Source organism: Chinchilla lanigera, unplaced genomic scaffold (assembly GCF_000276665.1).
Source record: "Chinchilla lanigera isolate Chin_1 unplaced genomic scaffold, ChiLan1.0 scaffold00089, whole genome shotgun sequence".
Classification (NCBI taxonomy): domain Eukaryota; kingdom Metazoa; phylum Chordata; class Mammalia; order Rodentia; family Chinchillidae; genus Chinchilla; species Chinchilla lanigera.
In genome coordinates, this window is record NW_004955490.1 from 8,395,458 (window position 1) to 8,414,813 (window position 19,356).

The window sequence follows — 19,356 nt, forward strand, 5'->3', positions numbered from 1 at the left end:
TAAAGAGACTAAATTGCCTAGGCTGGGCTCAAATTTGTGATCCTTCTGCTTCAGACTCTCACAGTGCTGGGATTACACAGGACTGTACCATCAGACCTAGCTCACATCACGTTTTTAGTAGAAATTGGCAAACTGATTCTAAAATTCACATGAAAATACAAAGGACTCACATGAGCTAAAACAACTTTGGAAAGGAAGAACAGAGTTGGATGACAAATACTACTTAATTTTAAGATTTATTATAGGCTAGCTATGATGGCACATGCTTATAATCCCAGCACTTGGGAAGCTGAGGCAGGAGGGTTGCTGTGAGTTCAAGGCTAGCCTGGGTGACATAATGAGTTCAAGGCCACCCTGAACTACACAGTGAGACCCTGTCTCAAAAAAAAAAAACCAAAGATTTATTATAAAGCTGCAGTAGTCTGTGCTATTGGTATAAGGATAGATAAGTAGATGAATAAAACGGAGAGTTCAGAAATAGAAATAGATCCACACATATATGGGCAACTGAATTTCTTTTGGTATAGTACTTGGGATTGAACCCAGGGCCTTTGCACTGAGGTATATCCTCAGACCACTGTCATTTTTATTCTGAGACAGGGTCTCACTAAGTTACTAAATTGCCCAGGCTGGGCTTGAATTTGTGATCCTCTTGCCTCAGCCTCCCAGAGTGCTAGGGTTATAGGTCTATACCACCACACCCAGCCTGGACAAGTGATTTTTGACAAAGGTACAAAGGCAATTAAGTGGAAAAAGGACAGTCTTTTCAACAAATGATATTGGAATAATTGTCTATCCATATGCCGATACATGTCAGAGCAGGCGCATGCACGAGTACATGCGTGCGCACAAACACACACACACATTTTGATGAATATCTTGCACTACACATGAAAATCAAAATAGATCATAAACCTAAAGTTAGAACCTAAAATGATAGAAATTCTGGGAAAAAAATAGAAGAGCCTTATGACCCTGAGTTAGAAATAGATTTTGTTTTTAGATATGACATCAAAAGCACTGTCTATAAAAGAACAAATTAACAAACTGGACTTCATCAAAATTCAAACAATTGCTCTGTGAAAGACACTGTTTATAGCCTGAAAAGACAAGCCACAGACTGGGAAAATAATTACAAATTACATATCCAACAAATGACTTGTTTCCAGAATACATAAAGAACTCTCAAAACTCAATAATAGGAAAACAAACAACCCGATAAAAAAAGCAGGAAAATGATTTGAACAGACATTTCACCAAAGAAGATGTACAATAGGAAGTGAACATGTGAAAATTTGTTCAACATCATTAGTGAAATGCAAATGGAATCCATAATGCTACTTAAACACTATAGAACAATTAAAGTAAACAATATACACTAGTAACACTAAGTGTTGACAAGAATGTGGAGAAACTGGAACTCTCATACATGACTGGTGGGAATGCAAGATGGTACAACCATTTGCAAAACAGTATTGGGTTTTCTTTAACAGAAACTAAAGAAAGATAGATCTATTGTATGATCAAACCATTCCATTACTAGGTATTTCCCCAAGAGGAAAGAAAGCATATGTTGCTACAAAGATTGTAGTGAATGTTTATAGAAGCTTTATTTGTAATATCCAATGTTTTGGAAACACCCCAAATGTCCATCAATAGGTATAATAAATTCTAGTACATCCATACTATGGAATAATACTTGACAATAAAAACAAAGTAACTATTAATACATGCAACATCATGGATGGATCTCAAAATGATTATGCTGAGCAAATAAGCCAGACCAAAATAAGAATACATACTATATAATTTGATTTATGTAAACTCTAGATGCCAGGCATGTTGGCTTATGCCTGTGATCCCAGCATTCAGGAGGCTGAGGCAGGAGGATTGTTGCGAGTTCAAGACCAGCCTAGGCTACAAAGTGAGCTCACGGCCTGTGTGAACCTCATAGTGAGACCCTGCCTCAAAAAGATTAAAAAAAAAAAAAAAAAACACTCTAGAAAATGAAAACTAGTCTATAGTGATGAAAGCAAGTTTCTGGTTGCCTAGTGCTTGAGGGATGAATTACAAGGTGGCCTAAGGAAACTTCTGAGAATGCTAGATATATTCAATATTTGGAGTATGTTGATAGCTTAGCTTCATGTGTGTAAAAATTTTTTATAAATTTTTTTTTTTTTTTTGGTTTTTCTCTGGTACCGGGAACCGAACTCACGACCTTGCGCTTGCCAGGCAGGCGCTTTTGCCGCTGAGCTAAATCCCCAGCCCCCGTGTGTAAAAATTTATACTGTGTATTTTATTTGATTGTTTGTTTTTTGAGACAGGGTCTCTCTACGTAGTTTTGGCTGGCCTTAAACTCACTGTGTAGCCTAGGCTGGCCTTGAACTCCCAGCAATTCTTTTTATCTTTTTTATTTTTTTTTATTTTAAAGAATAAAAGAAGGATAACATAATAATAGGGGGGACTTAGCAAATTACACACAAAATGGTAGGAAATTATCAATGGTTATCGTTTTACATATTATTATCTACAAAATAGTTTCTCAGGAAAACAAATAGACAAATAATAGTGAGTTAGAGACAAAAGAGGTAGGAGATTATCAAGAGTTGTTGTGCTATACTTTGGTATCTTCAAAGTGGCTTCTAAAGAATATAAATAGAGCTAAACATGATTGACCTATTGAAAAATCATTAACTATTCTCAATGGTTGTTGTAGGAAACACATAGTAATAAACATATATTATGAAATAGGATAGGAACATTACAAACAACACAGTTATTGATAGATTAGTAGGAAAATATCAATGGCTGCTGTAATACGTGGTGGTATCTTCAAAGTGGTTTCTCAGGAAGACAGAGATATGCAAGAAGGATCTAATAAGTGGTTACAGCCTAAGGGTTGTCAAAAATAGCATATTACCTCCTCACCAGTGACTCCTTTCACTGAGGTATGATGGCTGGAAGGAAGGCCAGGATTGAAAAGAAGGACCGAGAGACTTGCACCTGTGACTAGCAACAGGCTGTTTTCTTGTTCCTCCATAGTCATGATTACCCAGGATTCCTCGATGGAGATGATGGTCTGGCCAGAGACTCCCAGCAATTCTGATCCTCCTGCCTCAGCCTCCCAAGTGCTGGGATTGCAGGTGTGTGCTACCATAACTGGCTATACTGAGCATTTTAAATGCACATAGTTTATTGTGTGTGAATTAGATCTCAATATAGCTGTTAAATATAAAAAAGAAGGGATATAGGGCTGGGGATATAGCTCAGCAGTACAGCGCTTGCCTGGCAAGCACAAGGTCCTGAGTTCGATTTCTGCTACCAAAAAGAAAAAAAAAGGAATGGATATAGCTGAAGTCCATACTATCACAAAGGGAGGAAAAAGAGTAGATGTGCTCATTCCACCAAATACCAAAATATTAGAACTTGGGCCGGGGATTTAGCTCAGCGGCAAAGTGCCTGCCTGGCAAGTGCAAGGTCATGAGTTCGATTCCTGGTACCGGAAGAAAAAAACCAAACAAACCAAAATATTAGAACTTTGCCAGGCGTGGTGGCACATGCCTGTAATCCCAGCACTCGGGAGGCTGAGGCAGGAGGATCGTTGCGAGTTCGAGGCCAGCCTGGGCTACAAAGTGAGCTCAAGGTCAGCTTGAACTACATAGGGAGACCCTGTTTCAAAAAAGACAAAAACAAAAAAACAAAAAAACCCCCAAATATTAGAACTGAGGCTAACCACTGAAGCTTTCTTTTTTTTTTTTTTTTGTACTAGGAATTGAACTCAGGACCTTGTGCTTGCCAGACAAGTGCTTATGCCACTGAGCTACATCCCCAGCCCCAACCACTGAAGCTTGAATGAAGAAACTGAGGGCAAGCAAAATGAGAACTAAACTTCAAAAATACATACCACAACCACACAACTCACTGCCTCTTAATGTGGGGACAAGGGGAGCTGTAGGTAGGAAAAGGACAGGATGAAGGTCTCACTGAGCTTTATCAAAAATAAGGCAGTTTTGACCTGCCATTCTCCAGCAATGGGAAGGGCAAAGGTAGGTAGTGTCTGAGGAATTAGAAAGACAAAGGCAGCTAGACTCAAGCAATTAGGAAGAGAATAGCAAAAAAAAAAAAAAAAAAAAAAAGGCCTCAGGTGGCAGACTAACAGCAGAATTACAAATTTTCCTTTTACTTAGACCTTAAACCTAAACTACTTGTCCTTAAAGTCTCCACCCATAATTTTAACCTTCGGATGAAAGACAAGGCAGGGGGCCAATCAAATTCCAGGAGCCTACCACACGAATCTCAGTAAAAGGAGCTGCAGACAACAGGTCCACAAGCAATTCATTTCGAATTCTCTCTATTCTGCTAGAGTAGCTGTTTGTCATCTCGCTTCCTCCTTCTCCACCTTCAAGTAAACGATCTTCTTTTAAACTGCTTCAGCTGGGCGCGGTGGCGCACGTCTGTAATCCCAGCACTGGGGAGGCTGAAGCAGGAGGGTCATTGCGAGTTCGAGACCAGCCTGGGCACCAAAGTGAGCTCAAGGCCAGCCTGAACTATGTAGTGAGACCCTGTCTCAAAAAGACAAACAAACAAACAAACAGAAGCAACACAAAACAAAACAAAACTAAAAAAGTGCATCTTCAGTTCTTTAGAGACGCTGGGTTTTGGCTTGCCGTGGAGCTGCGTGTTGCAGCAGAGCAGTGGCATGATGCAGTAGACCTTACACCAGAAGGTTGGTAAAGAAACTTGCACTGAGAAATGTTTCTACCATTTTAGGCTGTCTGAAAGAGCAGAGAGGACAACCACGATGTCTCGTAGCATGTTCCCCGGGGTCACCATCAGAGGCAGATGAAGCTTGAGGTTTTTTCCTCTCCTCAAATGCTGTGTTATGTCTTGTGGGCACCTAGAACTCAGTATGTCCCCGAATGAACTCATCTCCTCAAACCCATTCCACTGCTTTTATTCCCTAATTTGAGGAATGATATCACCTCGACCAGACACTCAGCCAGTCAAAGCCTATCAGTTCTGTTTTCTAAATCTCTCTTGAATCCCACTCTACCCCTCCCTTACAGCCTGGATTCTGACTCTCATCATTTCTCCTCTGGATAACTGCCATCGTTCCTGAGCTAGCGTGCTTGCTTGTGCTGTGTGACCTTTGGAAATTGCTCATCTGACCAGGACATTCTCCTTTTGTGATTTCTGTGCCCCCACCCTCCAGAAGAATTTCTTTTTTTTTTTTTTTGGTACCAGGAACCGAACTCAGGACCTTGCGCTTGCCAGGCAGGCACTTATGCCACTGTGCTACATCCCCAGCTGAGAATTTCTTAACCTTGACTGCACATTAGCATTGCATGAGGAATTTAGGAAATGCCAATGCTTGGGCCCCACTTCCACAGATTTTGATTTAATGGGTCATGCATTGGGTGGCTCAAATTTTCCAAAGCTTCCCAGGTAACTCTCACGTGCAGCTAGGGTTAAAAGCCAGTGTCATAAAGCAATGATTTTCAAAGCAGTTTGGGTAAGAGAATCTGAGGGAGGGCTTGTTAAAATATCACTGGGCTCCACCTCCAGAGTTTCTGATTCAGTAGAACTGGGCTGAGGCCCAAGAATTTGCATGTCCAGCAAGTTCCCGGCTGATGCTGATGCTACCAGTTCAGGGACCAGACTTTAAGAATCAGTGCCCAGCCTCCATAACATAAGCCTGTGCTTGCCATGCCCTACCAAGCCCTTTATCACCTGCTTCCTTTCTCTCCAATTCATTCAATACTGCTCCTTATATCACATCCTGTGCTGCAGTTATAATAAGTTACTGTGTTCTCTCATCATGCCGCTCTGCCTCCTGCCGCCGTGCATTGTAAACGCCAAGACCCCTTAGAGTATGTCCCCTCTGCTCCGTCTCTCTAGGCAAACTTCCGCTCATCCTCCGCAGCTGAAAGCATGTATGTAGCTACTGCTCTGTGGAGCTGCCCCTGTCTTTCTCTTATGCAGAGTTGGCAAACTGCTTCCTGCGTGCCCTCACCCACCTTGAACCCTGCCTCTAGCGTGCTTATTTATGCATGTACAAGCTCTGCCTTTACATCTGACTGCCAGTACCTGGTGTAGGGTCTGGCCCAGAGGATTCGCTCAGTAAGTCTGTCTGGATGCAGCGAATTTGGAACCATCTCCTTACCAGAGCTGGGTATTAGACATTGAGACTCTTCTGAAGCTGAAGTGGGCTTGTTAAACCTTAGGATCTTGTGAAGGTTCCAGAGTCACCGGGCTTATATGTTCCTGAAAACTGATGAGTTCTGTATGGACAAATAGGACTTTGAGCCACAGCCAGCTCAGGTCAGCAGGCCAGCCAGTTTGGCCATGGATTACAATGGTAGCAGAAAGAGAAAGGTCCTTCAGAGCTACCTGGAAGTTGGAAAAACTTACATAGAGACTTCATTGTGGTGGCAGAATAGCCTGTTTGCTTGTTTGTCCACTGGTCTGTCTGTCTGTGTATCCCCAAGCCAGACTCTACCTGGATGTACAGATACTCAAAAGCAGCAGGATCCCGACGCAGCAGCTCCACGGGGTCTTTGGGAAAGAAGCTTATTCGGAAGAGGCATTTCATTCCATGGTAGTGTGTCCGCTGAACCACCTGTGCCACAGGGATGAGACACGGGGGAGAGAGATCTAGAATCAGTGGCTGGAGTAGGCAGTCAACATGGTAGGTCCTTAAAGTGGGGTTTCGGGCAGAGTTGGGATATTGTTTCCTATTCTGTCCCTCACCTGGCAGATTTATATTCAGTAATGTCTCCTTACCCAAGGATTCACTTTCCCTGGTTTCACTTACCTGTAGCCACCTTTGACCTTAAAATATTTAAATAAAAAATCCCAGAAATAAACAATTTGTGAGATTTATTTATTTATTTGGTACCAGGAATTGAACTCAGGACCTTGTGCTTCCCAGGCAGGTGCTTGTGCTGCTGAGCTATCTCCCCAGCCCCAATTTGTGAGTTTTAAACAGGTTTTACCATGGACTGCTTTTACAGTTGTGCTATTTTATTATTATTGGTAATCTCTTATTATTCCTAACTTGTAAATTAAGCCTTAACATAGGTATGAATGTATATGTTTAAACAGTATGTCTAGGACGCGGTACTGTCTGTAGTTTCAGGCATTCATTGTGCGTCTTGGAATGTGTCGCCTGTGGGTAAGGGGGGACCACTGTACCTTAGGGGAATGTGATGTGGAGCCAGGTCTTTTCTACCCTTTTGACTCAAAGTGATGTATTTTAAAATCACATATCCAGGCCTGGGGATTTAGCTCAGCGGCAAAAGCGCCTGCCTGGCAAGCGCAAGGTCGTGAGTTCGATTCCTGGTACCAGAGAAAAAAACCAAAAAAAAAAAAAAAAAAAAACAATAAAATCACATATCCAGGACATGACCTATATATGAACAAGTGGGTGTGCATGCTAAGACACTAGTGAAGAAGAGCGCACCCCCCGAGAACTTTTTAGGTTCTTTCTTCTGTGGGGCTCAGGCCTATAGCATGCAGAGGGGCTCAGCCTCAAGCAGAGGCCAGATCTAATGAATGACTTACTGTGGGCTTCAAGAGTGGAAACTGCATTTGGAGGTACAGATGAGGGAGGTTGGCAATGTACTGGTAATCACTGGAGCGGGGGATGGGCATGTACTATATTTCTTATACTTTTGTGAATGTTTGAAAATTTTCATAATAAAAGATTTTTTTTTTTTTTTTTTTTTTTTGGGTTTTTCTCTGGTACCGGGAACTGAACTCACGACCTTGCGCTTGCCAGGCAGGCGCTTTTGCCGCTGAGCTAAATCCCCAGCCCCCATAATAAAAAATTTTAAATCCCGTTTGGAAAGGGGACCAATTCGATGCAAAGGGCTGCTTGAGGCCTGCAGGGGGTGGATCACTTAAATCTCCCTCTAAGGAGGATCTTCTCACCTGTGAGCTTCTGGATTCCATATGGCTGACAGATGAATTTGAAGATTCTTTCTTTCCAAAATTCCTTTTTAAAAAAACTTTTTGTCTGATTTTTGTTTTGATTTGTTCTTGGAGAAAGGGTCTCACTGTGTAGCTCAGGCTGGCCTTGAGCTCATTATGTAGCCCAGGTTGGCCTCGAATTTATATTGAGCCTTTTTATCTCGGCCTGCACCACCAGGCCTGGCTCAGTTTTGGTTTTTGTTTGGCTCCTACGTAGGCTCTGAAAATGTATTCTTCCCAACTGTCCCTTTTCAACTCTTTCCCACCCTCCCTGGGAATATTGACTGGCCCTGTTTGTTCCCTGATATTTCTTGGTACTTCCCCTTCGGGAAATCCCATCCAACAGTCCTGGCTTCCCCCAGCCTTTTCCCACATGGCATTCTGGGTACTGTGTTATAAATCGCCACCCTGCACTCTTGCTGCTAAGCAATCAAGACTAATGGTCTTCATGCCTTCCTTAGGTCACAAAGGGCATAGCCAAAAACTCTGGAGTTGGGTAGTAACAGCCTCAGGTAAGAAACCTGCCTTGTGGGAGCTGCCCGAGCATATCACCACGCATTTTCCAGATATAAAATGCCTTAAATTCTCTTCTCTAGTACAGGCCACATGCAAATCTATGAAGTCAGGGTAAAGGAGTTACTTACATAAGCCAGGGGCTGCTTGTCTTGGAGAAGCAGGAACTTGTGATTCTGTTCTGGCCCAGCATACTCAAGGACAAGAGCGAAGTGCTCAATATACCTTAAGGAGAGACGGTCCTGTAAGGTCACCATCACATCCTATGGAAGAAAAAGAGCCTTGAAGGGTGATGTCTTGCTCTGCGCTGTTGTAAGTGGAGCGGGGATGGAAAACAAAGCAGTACAGTCCTGTACAGCAGGCTGAGACACTAGCATTTGTGGTGGCCCAAGCCTTGTGCTCCAAGATGAATAAGGGGCCCACAAGCGCTGCCCACAGGTGGGCCCTGGGGAATGCCGAGGGTGCAGGGGCCGCAGGTAGCTGTGTCTCCTCCTCCTTCCTTCCAGTCAACACATTATTTCCTGAGCACCAAGTGCGGTGTCGGTTCTTCTAAGTCACAATGTCCACTCTGATTTTTCTGTCAACCTTTACTTAGGGATTAACAAAAGCAAACGCTGCATTTATATGATTAAAATAGGCTATTTCTAGACTCATAATCTAAATCAAATGACTTGAGTTACTGGTCAAATGTTCATTTTTGACCGTAGCTGACTTTTATAGATGATCAATTTAGCAGCTTGAAAAATGTGCCCATGCAGAGGAACTATGTCACGTGTCTGGGGTACAGTCATAAATCTGACTACTTCTGGGCTCCGTCTGCTCTGCTGCCCTACTTTTAATACTAGGGCGTCTGGAAACATATCAGTGGGGGCTGCCCAGATGTCAGTTTTGAGACTTCTGCTATTTATTTGCTGTGACTTCGGCATATTCCCTGTATTCCAGTGTGCGTGTTCATGGAGTCAGCATCTCCCAGCCCCCCAGCGCTGGAAAGAAGCAGGCACAGGAACATAGAGCTCTCTGACAGAGCTGCCAGGCAAGCCCCTCCGTGAACACTGGAAGATATTTAGCCATTCAGATGGGAGGCTGGAAATTGGGGGGTACTTGAGAGGCTCTCTTTGTATCATCCAAGTAGTCACAGAGGTGCTGGCTAGCGTTACTAGAGCCCTTGCAGGGACAAATAAAGTTTTCTTTGCAGTTCAGCTGCACTGGGAGTGTGAACGGCCAAACTAGTGATTGCCAACTGGTATTACAAGTGTAATGGTCGCTGTGCCAGGCTGTCAATTCACCCAGGTAGCTCTCTGGGACAAATGGCTTGGCAACCTGTCAAAGTTCCAATAAATAGCCAGTGTACCCTTCCTGAAGTCAGACTGACATCAGGAGTGAGAGGAACACTGCTGTCCTGCAGAACTGAGGCTAGATGGAAGCCATGAGGAGACAGCAGAATGTTTGGAGAATCCTCCAAGGGGAAAGAGAGGGTGGTGAACATTCCAGTGTGGAGACAGAATCTACAGTGAGCAAATGGGCCAGGAGATAGCTCAGCATGCCTGGCAAGTGCAAGGTCCTGAATTTGATTCCCGGTACAAAAAAAAAAAAAGTACAGTGGGCAAATAACCCATGAACAAATACCAAGGAACAATGCAACACAAAGAGATAGCCACGTCTGAAGGAGGGACATTTAGATTCCCCTTGGGTAACCTAGTTCTGTTTCAAAATTCCCTCCCATAGCCTGAGAACCTCAGTAGCCAAGAGACCATCCCATGACTCCCTAAGGAGTGCACTTGGGTTCTCGGTCCTTTTGGAAACCCACCCAGGCCTAACCTTCCCAAAGAAACTCTTGGTTCAACTCCCCATGATGAAAGCGATCATTACGTACTGCATACATGTGCTAATAAAAAATTTAAAAAAAACTCTTGGTTCAATCAATATGGCTTAGGCACACTGTACTGCAACCACATGCTGGTGGAACTCTGGGCAGAGCAATTCTTCACCATTCAGGGATGGTCTCACCCCCTCTAGAACACTCAGCATCTCTGATCTCCAGGTACTAAAAGCCAGCAGCACAACAAATCATTGGGATGACCCCAAACCAGCTCAGACAATTGCAAAAGCTCTCTGGGAGGGCGCAGTACCAACCCTTGTAGAGAACCACTGGCAAGGCCCATTCTGAGTACCTGATAAATCCTCCTAGCAAGTTTCCTGGCCCAAGGTTTTCTTAGCGTTCTCTTGTCCCCGGCATGGGAACCTCAGGACACCTGTGGGACAAGGTAGGTTTCATGGGTAGGTATGGTAGCTGCCCAGCAGTTTGGAGAGCATTGGTTGCATTTAAAAATTCATTCTGGGGTTGGCATTCCTTTTCTGGAGAGTCCAGGCAAAGTACAAACAGATATTTATGTCCCAGAGCAGAGTGAACCTAGGGCTGAATTGTACCATCGCCTCTACTCCTCAGGTCTAAGAAAATCACTAGGACTTTTTGACGCCTGGCTGAGCTGTTAAGAATCAGAGTTCAGTACTGTAATTGCTCTGTCTGTGAAAAGAATAGCCAAAGGGGTTGGGGCTGGGCTTTTCAAATCTTGGTTGAGTGGATAAAATCTGGTTGTTATGCAAAAAGCAAGGCAAGGCTAAGCTAGTCTCAAGAGATTGCATTTGTTTATTTCTGTGTGTAAACTTGTGTAGGTGTTACTAATATATTAATATAAATCTCTTTTGCTTTATAACCGGCTTGCTGGTCTTCAGACTTCCTAGTTCCTAAGTGTCCTGGAGGACCGTGTGTAACGTGTACATAAAGCAGTGGGCAAGCAGACATGCATCCCTGTGCCCACGTGGGCATTCGCATATTTTTGCAATGAGCGGCACACAGTTGAGCATGCAAATTTCCACCCTCAGCCTCATCTGAGGACTGCGTTTCTGAAACCTCAGGAAGCATCGGAGGTCAAAGGCCACCTTGCTCTGGTAGTGCGCAGCCACACGCGTCGTCAGAGGAGCATGGGACCAAGAGCTGACCTAGGCAAGGAGACTCTGTATGTACCTTCACGGTGGTCCGGCCATCAAAAGTGAATGACTTGATCTGCCCGTTTTCTAAGAAAACCTTCAGGACATTGGGGATGAGGAGGAGGGCTTCCTTCTTCATCATTTTCTACGAACAGGCAGGGAGAGGAGAGGGCTCATTTAGGAGGAGGAGGGAAGCCACAGGATGGTGTGGCAAGGAGGAGGGAGGAGGTAAAGGAGAAAAGGACCCAAGGGATGGGAGGACAGAGACAGAGGAAAAAGCAGGTCAATAATAATGTTATGTGGAGATCAAAACCAAAGAAGACACCGGGCCATAGCAAAAGTCAATAGTTTATTTGACATCACATGCACTTGCATTCTACTGCGGTTCAAAGCGCCACAGCTCTGAGCTGTGCTTGGGCTATAAGGACTACTACATACAGCCTGAAGGGTCCATGAAAGGCCCCTTTTCGGCCCACCTCACTCACCTCAGCCTCTCTCGTGATACTTCCCTTTCCCTCAGGCCCTTCGCAAACTCAGGCGTGGCCCCTGTTTGCCTCTGCTCTGCCACTCCCACCCCTTCATGGCATTCTGGCCTTTCCTTTTCCTTCCTCCCTCCCTCCCTCCCTTCCTTTTTTCAGTAGTTGGGATTGAACCCAGGGCCTTCACACTGAACTACATTCCCATCCCTTTTTTCTTTTTTCTTTTAAGGCAGAATCTCTGTAAGCCACTAAGTTGTCTTGGCTGGGCTGGAACTTGTGATCCTCCTGCCTCAGCCAACTAGAGGGCTAGGATTACAGGCATGTGCCTCCACGCTCAGCTTCCTGGCCCTTTCTGATCTAGCCCATGCCTTCCTCTCTGGACTCGTGTCTTATCATTTCTAGTACCTTTGCCTCTCTCATGCCTCCGTATCTCTGACAATTCTTCACTGTCGGGACTGTCTCATTCCCTGGAGGACACTCAGCATGTCTGACACTAAATGCCAGTAGCATGACAGATCACTGGGATGATCCAAAACACCCTCAAATATTTCCGAAAGCTGTTGGAGAGTTGGCAGCACTGACCTTGACTGGAAACCACCGGCGAGGCCCATTTCTGAACACCTGCTAATTCTTAGCATACATTTTTCTGGCCCAGGCAGGGGCTTCTTTTTTATAGAATGGCACATGTTAATTTCTCAGTAACAATTCATTAAGTAAAGGCCATTCTTTCTGCCTTCCCCTTTCCCTCCTTGACAAATGTCCATTCATCCTTTAAAACTCAGCTCAAATACGTATCCTGTAAAGCCTTGGTCCAGTGGTCTTCCTATGTGCTCATAGAGCAATTTATACACACTTCTCTCAATACCTTCATATTTTTGAAGAACATTTATTGCTCCCAAACTGTAAACTCAGAGCACAACCACCAGATCTACTCATCTTTGCAGTCCCTACAACAAAGTTCTTGGCACACAGTGGATGCCCAGTAAGTGGCTGCTCAATGAACAAGCTGTAGGTTATTAGTATGTGCTTACTTGAATGATTAGACTCATGAGAAGGCTGCAACCATTTCCCTGGGCCGGCATTACCAGTTCCACAGGAGCTCACAGACTGCACAGAAGAGAAGCTCCCTCTGAGGGAGCTTCTCTCTCTCTCTCTCTCTCTCTCTCTCTCTCTCTCTCTCTCTCTCTCTCTCACACACACACACACACACACACACACACACACACATACAGAAACCAAAACAAACCAACAGGCATAAGATGGACAAGGTTTTCAAAGTAAGACTGGATTTTGATTTCAAAAGAGATGGTAGACATGGATTATCAGAAAGACAAAAGACAACCTCCCAGATCTAGTGACTGTCACAGATAAAGCATTCAAAAAGACACAAGCAAGTCCTCTTGAGTTAGCGTGGCTAGCAGAAGTGAGGAGCCAGGAGTCAAATTTTCCTGGGGTCAAGCCAAGATGGCAAGCGAGGGGCTATCAAGATGGAATAGTGTGGCTCCCTGGTCCTCTGTGGGCCCTGATGAGATGCCTCATTCCTGCCAAGCCCAGAGGCCTGGATCCCCAGGCTAACGATGCTCAGCAGTGGCAGATTTTATTTAGCACACTGGGTTGGACTCAGATAATTACTTAATTGATTTTGCTTCAAAATGGAGTTGGCAAGGAGCACCCACAGGATTTATTTTTGCTCTTGCTGCTTAATAAAGCCTTGGAACATGAGGGGAGAAGGATAATAGGCTAGCCTGGAGTCACCTGGACCTGGACTCCCCCAGGTCCCAATAGGCTGCTATGGTCCACACCCGTGGCAGTGGTGGATGAGGCACTGCTGTGACATCAGGCAATTTCCTGAGCACAGTGAGTTGGAAGACTGATGTGTGTCTCTTTCCCAGACAGGAGCCGTGAACAATGCTTGGTGGCCTATCCAGAAGAGAGAAGTGACTTTGGATGCGCTCTGGCTACTCTGGGGCATTTGGATTCAGGTTGGACTGCACTAGGGGCTTTATTGTGCCTGTGGCCTGACTTTGAGGTAAGGAAAAGGCAGGCATGGTGGAAGAGAGAGAGTGGTGAAGGGAGAGTGGAAGGAAGAGGAAGAGAGGAAAGAAAAAAGAAGAACAAGGAAAGGGAGAGGAGGGCAGGGAGCTCTTCACTGGGTGCCCCGGCCTTGGCTGAGTTCTCTGTAATGTTGAGATGGGACAGGATGTATCATCCATACTTTCCAAATTCAAGTCATATGTCCTCAGGACTTTCAAGGGTTCAAGATACAAACGTCCACTTGGTGACTTGAACCTCAGGGTCTGCTTTGCCTTCATCTGTAGGTGCTCCATCGTGCTCCCTCTCCTCTGTGTTCACCAATCTTTGCTTCTCTTTAACCTTTGCTTTGAGGATTTACATGGCTTCCTATCACAAATTACTCAACCAGCCTGCCAAGGGGGTCCTCTAGTCCTCTAGGCTTCCCAGCCTTCCTTATGCAGGAATGGAGATCACAGGCTGGTTTGGGGGATGAGAGGGAAATGGAGATGGGAGATACCTGTATTCTCTATCCCTTCTTCTGAGTGGCTTTGCCTCAAACAACTCTAGAGGTACCTGACATCCTGCTGATTTCCCTGCTCATTTTGGGCCTGCTGTCTTCTCTCAATAACTGCAGCTGTGCCTCAGTACATAAATGCTAAGGCCTCTGACAGCCCAGTTCGCTACTGCCTACAAAAGCACATGAGTGCCGGCTAGCTCCAGCTATCCCTGTCCCACTGGGATATCACCAACTCCCACAGATTCCTGGGGCACTTTGGGCAAGAATCCTTGATCTCTGAACACACCTTTGTGCTCCCCACCCACCTCTTCTTATCGGCCCATCAGGAGCAGACAGCTCGCTGCCTGTAAACTAAGGCAGCAAGAAAGACCATGGGCTGGTCAGACACCGCCCCCCATTGGCAGCTGAGTGGCATGGGCTGTCAACCACGCGGCAGTGGATATTCTACTGTCTCAATCTGAACCATGTGTCCCTAGAACACCGGAGAGGTGTCCACTGGCAGGAAACAGGCATTTGCTTTGCACCCCTTGCGATGTTGGGAACACAGCAGGTGTCTAATAAGAAACTGGAGTTTTAAGGAGAGTCTGTGTCATTTCCCCAGGCAGCTTCACCCATCACTGTGAGTCTTCTACAGGCAAGACGTGGCGTTGCAGGGCCACTTAAATGTGAAGAGAGCTCAATTTCGCCATCCACTTGTTCTTTGATCTTCAGAAAACCATTACTTCCTTCCTGCTCCTATCAAGTAGCCAAACGATATTTATGGAGCACTTGCCTTGAGTGTAAGCTCTTGTGCTAGGGACAGACATTTCTCTAAGCACCAAGAGGCGCCTGAGTGAATCAATACTTTTTTCTTCTCCCTCCGATACCCAAGGCCTCTCTCGATGCTGTTCACTCCTCTCCACTCGGTACCCCCTCACTCACAGCACTGGAATGCCTGCCATTCCAACCCCTTCACAACTCCATCCATTGCAAGGAGCTCCAGAGCACGATCTCAACAGCCAAGCTGATTCTGGCCCAGGGCTGAAGAGAAGCGACTGTGGGTGTACTTACTGCATCTGTTTCTCCAATTGCTACCTGCTCGGAAAACCGAACCTTCGCAGGATTGGATCTCAGCTTGGCCTTCTTCGCAGCACTAATGAAGGCTGATCTAGGGAACTGGAAAAAGAACAGAGGGCTGGTGAGTTCTCCGTCTCTGGGGGGAAATCCGGTCCCTGTCACATCAGAGTTAAGATGTCCTGGTACAGGTGCACTTTGCCTTACTGATCAAGGAGTAAGCAAATAAATATTGATTACTTACTAAGGGCAAGCCAGTGAGTGGAGTACGTTCCTATACGATTGGGGTATTGTGAGAAAGCTGGGCATGAATCAAATGTGGGTAAATTAAATGCCATTATGAGTGCTCAAGGTCTAGGGAGTTTGCAAAAATTCTTTAGTAATAACATACATTGAATTTTTATTTATTTGGTTTTCTTAGTAGGAGTTGTACCTGAGGGTGGATTCCATTACATCTGAATATAAGCATTCCAAAAGATTTATATAAATTATGCCATTCATCTCACAGCTATGCCTTGCCCCTAGGAAGGAGGCTCATAATAAATATTTTAGATGTGGGAGAAAGGGGATCTAATACTCTAAAATGACTCATCCAGTTTCTACACTATTTGGGAGGAGAGATATGAGAGATTTAACCCAGGCTTTCTACCTCTCGGCTCTGCACCACTTTGTTTACCCAATTCTGTAAGAAATGCCTACAGAATCAGCTAGGCTCTGTAATTCTTGAAAACGCTCCCCAAAATTCAGCAGGAAGTATGATTAGTAAATTCTGGAAACTACATCTAGCCCTCTGTATCCACAGGTTCTGCAACCCTGGGATTCAACCTGTAGCAGATCAAATATATTTTAAAGAAAATTGCATCTTTACAGAACATGTACAGGTTTCTTTCTTTGCTTTATTCCCTAAACAATGTAACAATCATTTACATAGCATTTACATTGTATTAGGTATTGTAAATAATGTAGAGATGACTTAAAGCACATAGAGGGATGTGGGTAGGTTACATTCAAATATTATGCCATTTTATATAAAAGACTTGCACATTTGTAGATTTGGGTATCCTTGGGGGCCCGGAAACCAATCCCTCCTGGGTAAGATTCCAGCTCTTTGCTGAGCTCCTCACACCCTAGCAGCCAGGGAATGCAGAAGTCATGCTGGGGGGCATCTTCATGTCTCTGGGAGGCATTTATTTATTCATTTGACAAATACTGCTCTGTGTGATGGGAATACAGGAGTGAACAAGACAGACAGAACTCTCCGATCTCCTGTAGCATCCATTCTAGCAGGAACAGACAGACAATAAACACATCTCTTTTAGGCAGCAAATAAGGACTACCCTTTCAGCTACCCACAGTCAAACATGGTTTCTAAATGTCAAGTGGAAAATTCCAGAAGTAAACAATTCCTCTATTTTGAAAAAAATTTATTATAGCACATTGTTATAATTATTCTATTTTATTATTAGTTATTGTTGTTAACCTCTTACTATGCCTGCTTTATAACTTTATTGTGTGTACGTGTAGGAAAAGGGCGTAGTATACACAGGGATGCTTAGGATTCAGTGCTATGTGTTGTTTCAGGTATCTACGGCAGGTCTTGGAACATATTCCCTGCAGGGTACCGGGGCACAGAAGAGAATGAGTACGGAAAGATGGGAGGGGTGGGGATGTTATTTTACCCATTTGGAAACCTATAATGCATTGTTATTAACTGCAGCCACCCTGCTGTGCAGCATATCTCAAACACTTACTCCTCCTGTATAACTGAAACTTTGTATTTTTTTAGTAGCATCGCCTTATCCCTTCCTTATGCCTCCAGCCTCTGGCAAGTACCATTCTCCTCTGGTTCAATGAGCCTGATGTCTTTAGATTTCACATATAAGTGAGATTATCTTTCAGCATCTGGCTTAATTTACATAGCATAATGTCTTCCAAGTTCATCCCCGTTGCTGCGACAGAAGAATTCCCTTTTATGGGGGTGAGGGTTACTAGGGATTGAGCTACCTCCTCAGCTCTGTTTAAAAATCTCAAAATTTGAGACAAGTTTTTGCTAAGTCACTATGCTGCCCAGGCTGGGCCCAAACCTGGTATCCCCCTGTCTCAGCCTCTGAGGGTGTTGGGACTACAGGAGTGTGGCACCATTCCTAGCTAGAATTTCATTTTTTAATTTTTTGTATTTTTTTATTTTAAAGAATAAAAGAAGGATAACATAATAATAGGGGGGACTTAGCAAATTACAGACAAAATGGTAGGAAATTATCAATGTAGAATTTCATTTTTTAAAGTTGAATAATACCGAATTGTGTATACATACCATATATATATATATTTTTTTTGGTTTTGGTTTTTCTCTGGTACTGGGAACTGAACTCATGACCTTGCGCTTGACAGGCAGGCGTTTTGCCACTGAGCTAAATCCCCAGCCCCACATACCATATTTTATTCATGTATTTGTTGAACATTTAGGTTGAGCTCACGTCTTAAATGTTCACATCTCTTTGATATACTAATTTCAATTCCTTTCGATGTATGCACAGAAGTGGGACCTGGGGCTGAGGATAGAGCTTAGTGGCATAAGCACCTTCCTGGCAAGCACAAGGTCCTGAGTTCAATTCCCGGCACCAAAAAAAAAAAAAAAAAAGTGGGACTTTCGGGGCGTACTTTAGACAGAACAGTCAGGGAAGTCCTCTATGGGGAGATGCTATTTTTAAATTTTATTTTATTTTTTTGTGGTACTGGGGACTGAACATAGCCCACAGAAAATGCTAGGCAAGTGTTCTACCACTGAGCTACATCCATGGCCCTTTTTACTTTTTATTTTGACACAGGATCTCACTAAGTTGCTCAGGTTGCCCTTGAACTTCTAACCTCCTTGCTTCAACCTCCTGAGTAGCTTGGATTATGGGGAGGCATTTAAGCAGAGACCTGAAGGAAGTAAAAACAAAAAAAGACAGTCATGAGGCTGTCTGGAGAAAGAGATTTTCAGGCAGAAAGAACAATAAAAGAGGGCAATAGGATTGGGCAAGGAACAGCAAGAAACCTTAATAAAACTGAAATAGAGTGATAGAGGAAGGAGTCAGAGGGGAAGTGTTCAGAGAGACAGCTGGGGACTGGTTATATAGGATCTTGTAAGCTATGATGAAAATTTCATTCTACTGGAGGGTTTTGAGCAGATAGGGCCTGAAGTACATTTAAAAGTATATCTTTGGTGCTGTGGAGAAAAAAGCAATTAGGGACAACGGCAATAGTAGGAACACCAGTTAGATATACATCTAGCTGCAATATCTATAACTGCAATAATACAGTTAAAATATGATGGAGGCCTTGGCTGGGGTAGTAATAATGGAGATGATGCAAAGTGAATTCTGGATATATTTTGTATACTGAACCAAGATCACATGTTGACAGGTTAAATGTGGGGAGTGAGAAAGCAAGGAGTCAACTGGAAGAGTGGGATTGTCACTTCCTGAGACGAGGGTGAGGGGGAAAATCAGGTTTGGGACCACTTCATACCACTTCTATGGACCCTGTGTCCTACAGTTACGAAGTCCTCTGTGTTAACACCCACAGAGGTCTCTGCCCGCTGGAAAGGCAACACATTAAACTATTATATGCATTTTCACTGTGGTTGAGATTCATTTACCACCAACCATAGGAGGGCAGAGCACTAAGACAAAGACACAGCAGAAACATACATCCACCTGATGTCATAGGCCCTGAACCCAGCTGTGTTCTCTGTCAAAGCCAGCAATCTTATTCCCTACAGAGGGCAAATTGCAAAAAGCCCCTTGTTCCAACTCATCCAGCAGGAATTTGAGCAGT

General features: G+C 44.2%; 1 protein-coding gene across 1 annotated transcript in view; it reads right to left on the reverse strand.

Annotated features, from left to right (window-relative positions):
* Positions 1-4,609: 4,609 nt before the first annotated feature.
* Positions 4,610-19,356, reverse strand: part of LOC102020017 (FERM and PDZ domain-containing protein 3-like) — a 50,949-nt gene continuing 36,202 nt past the window's right edge. The window contains exons 5-8 of the mRNA XM_005404701.2: positions 15,532-15,636; positions 11,510-11,617; positions 8,616-8,747; positions 4,610-6,619 (exon numbers count right to left, since the gene is read on the reverse strand). Coding sequence (XP_005404758.1) covers positions 6,323-6,619; positions 8,616-8,747; positions 11,510-11,617; positions 15,532-15,636 — 642 coding nt within the window. The 3' untranslated portion in view covers positions 4,610-6,322. The remainder of the gene's footprint in view (positions 6,620-8,615; positions 8,748-11,509; positions 11,618-15,531; positions 15,637-19,356) is intronic.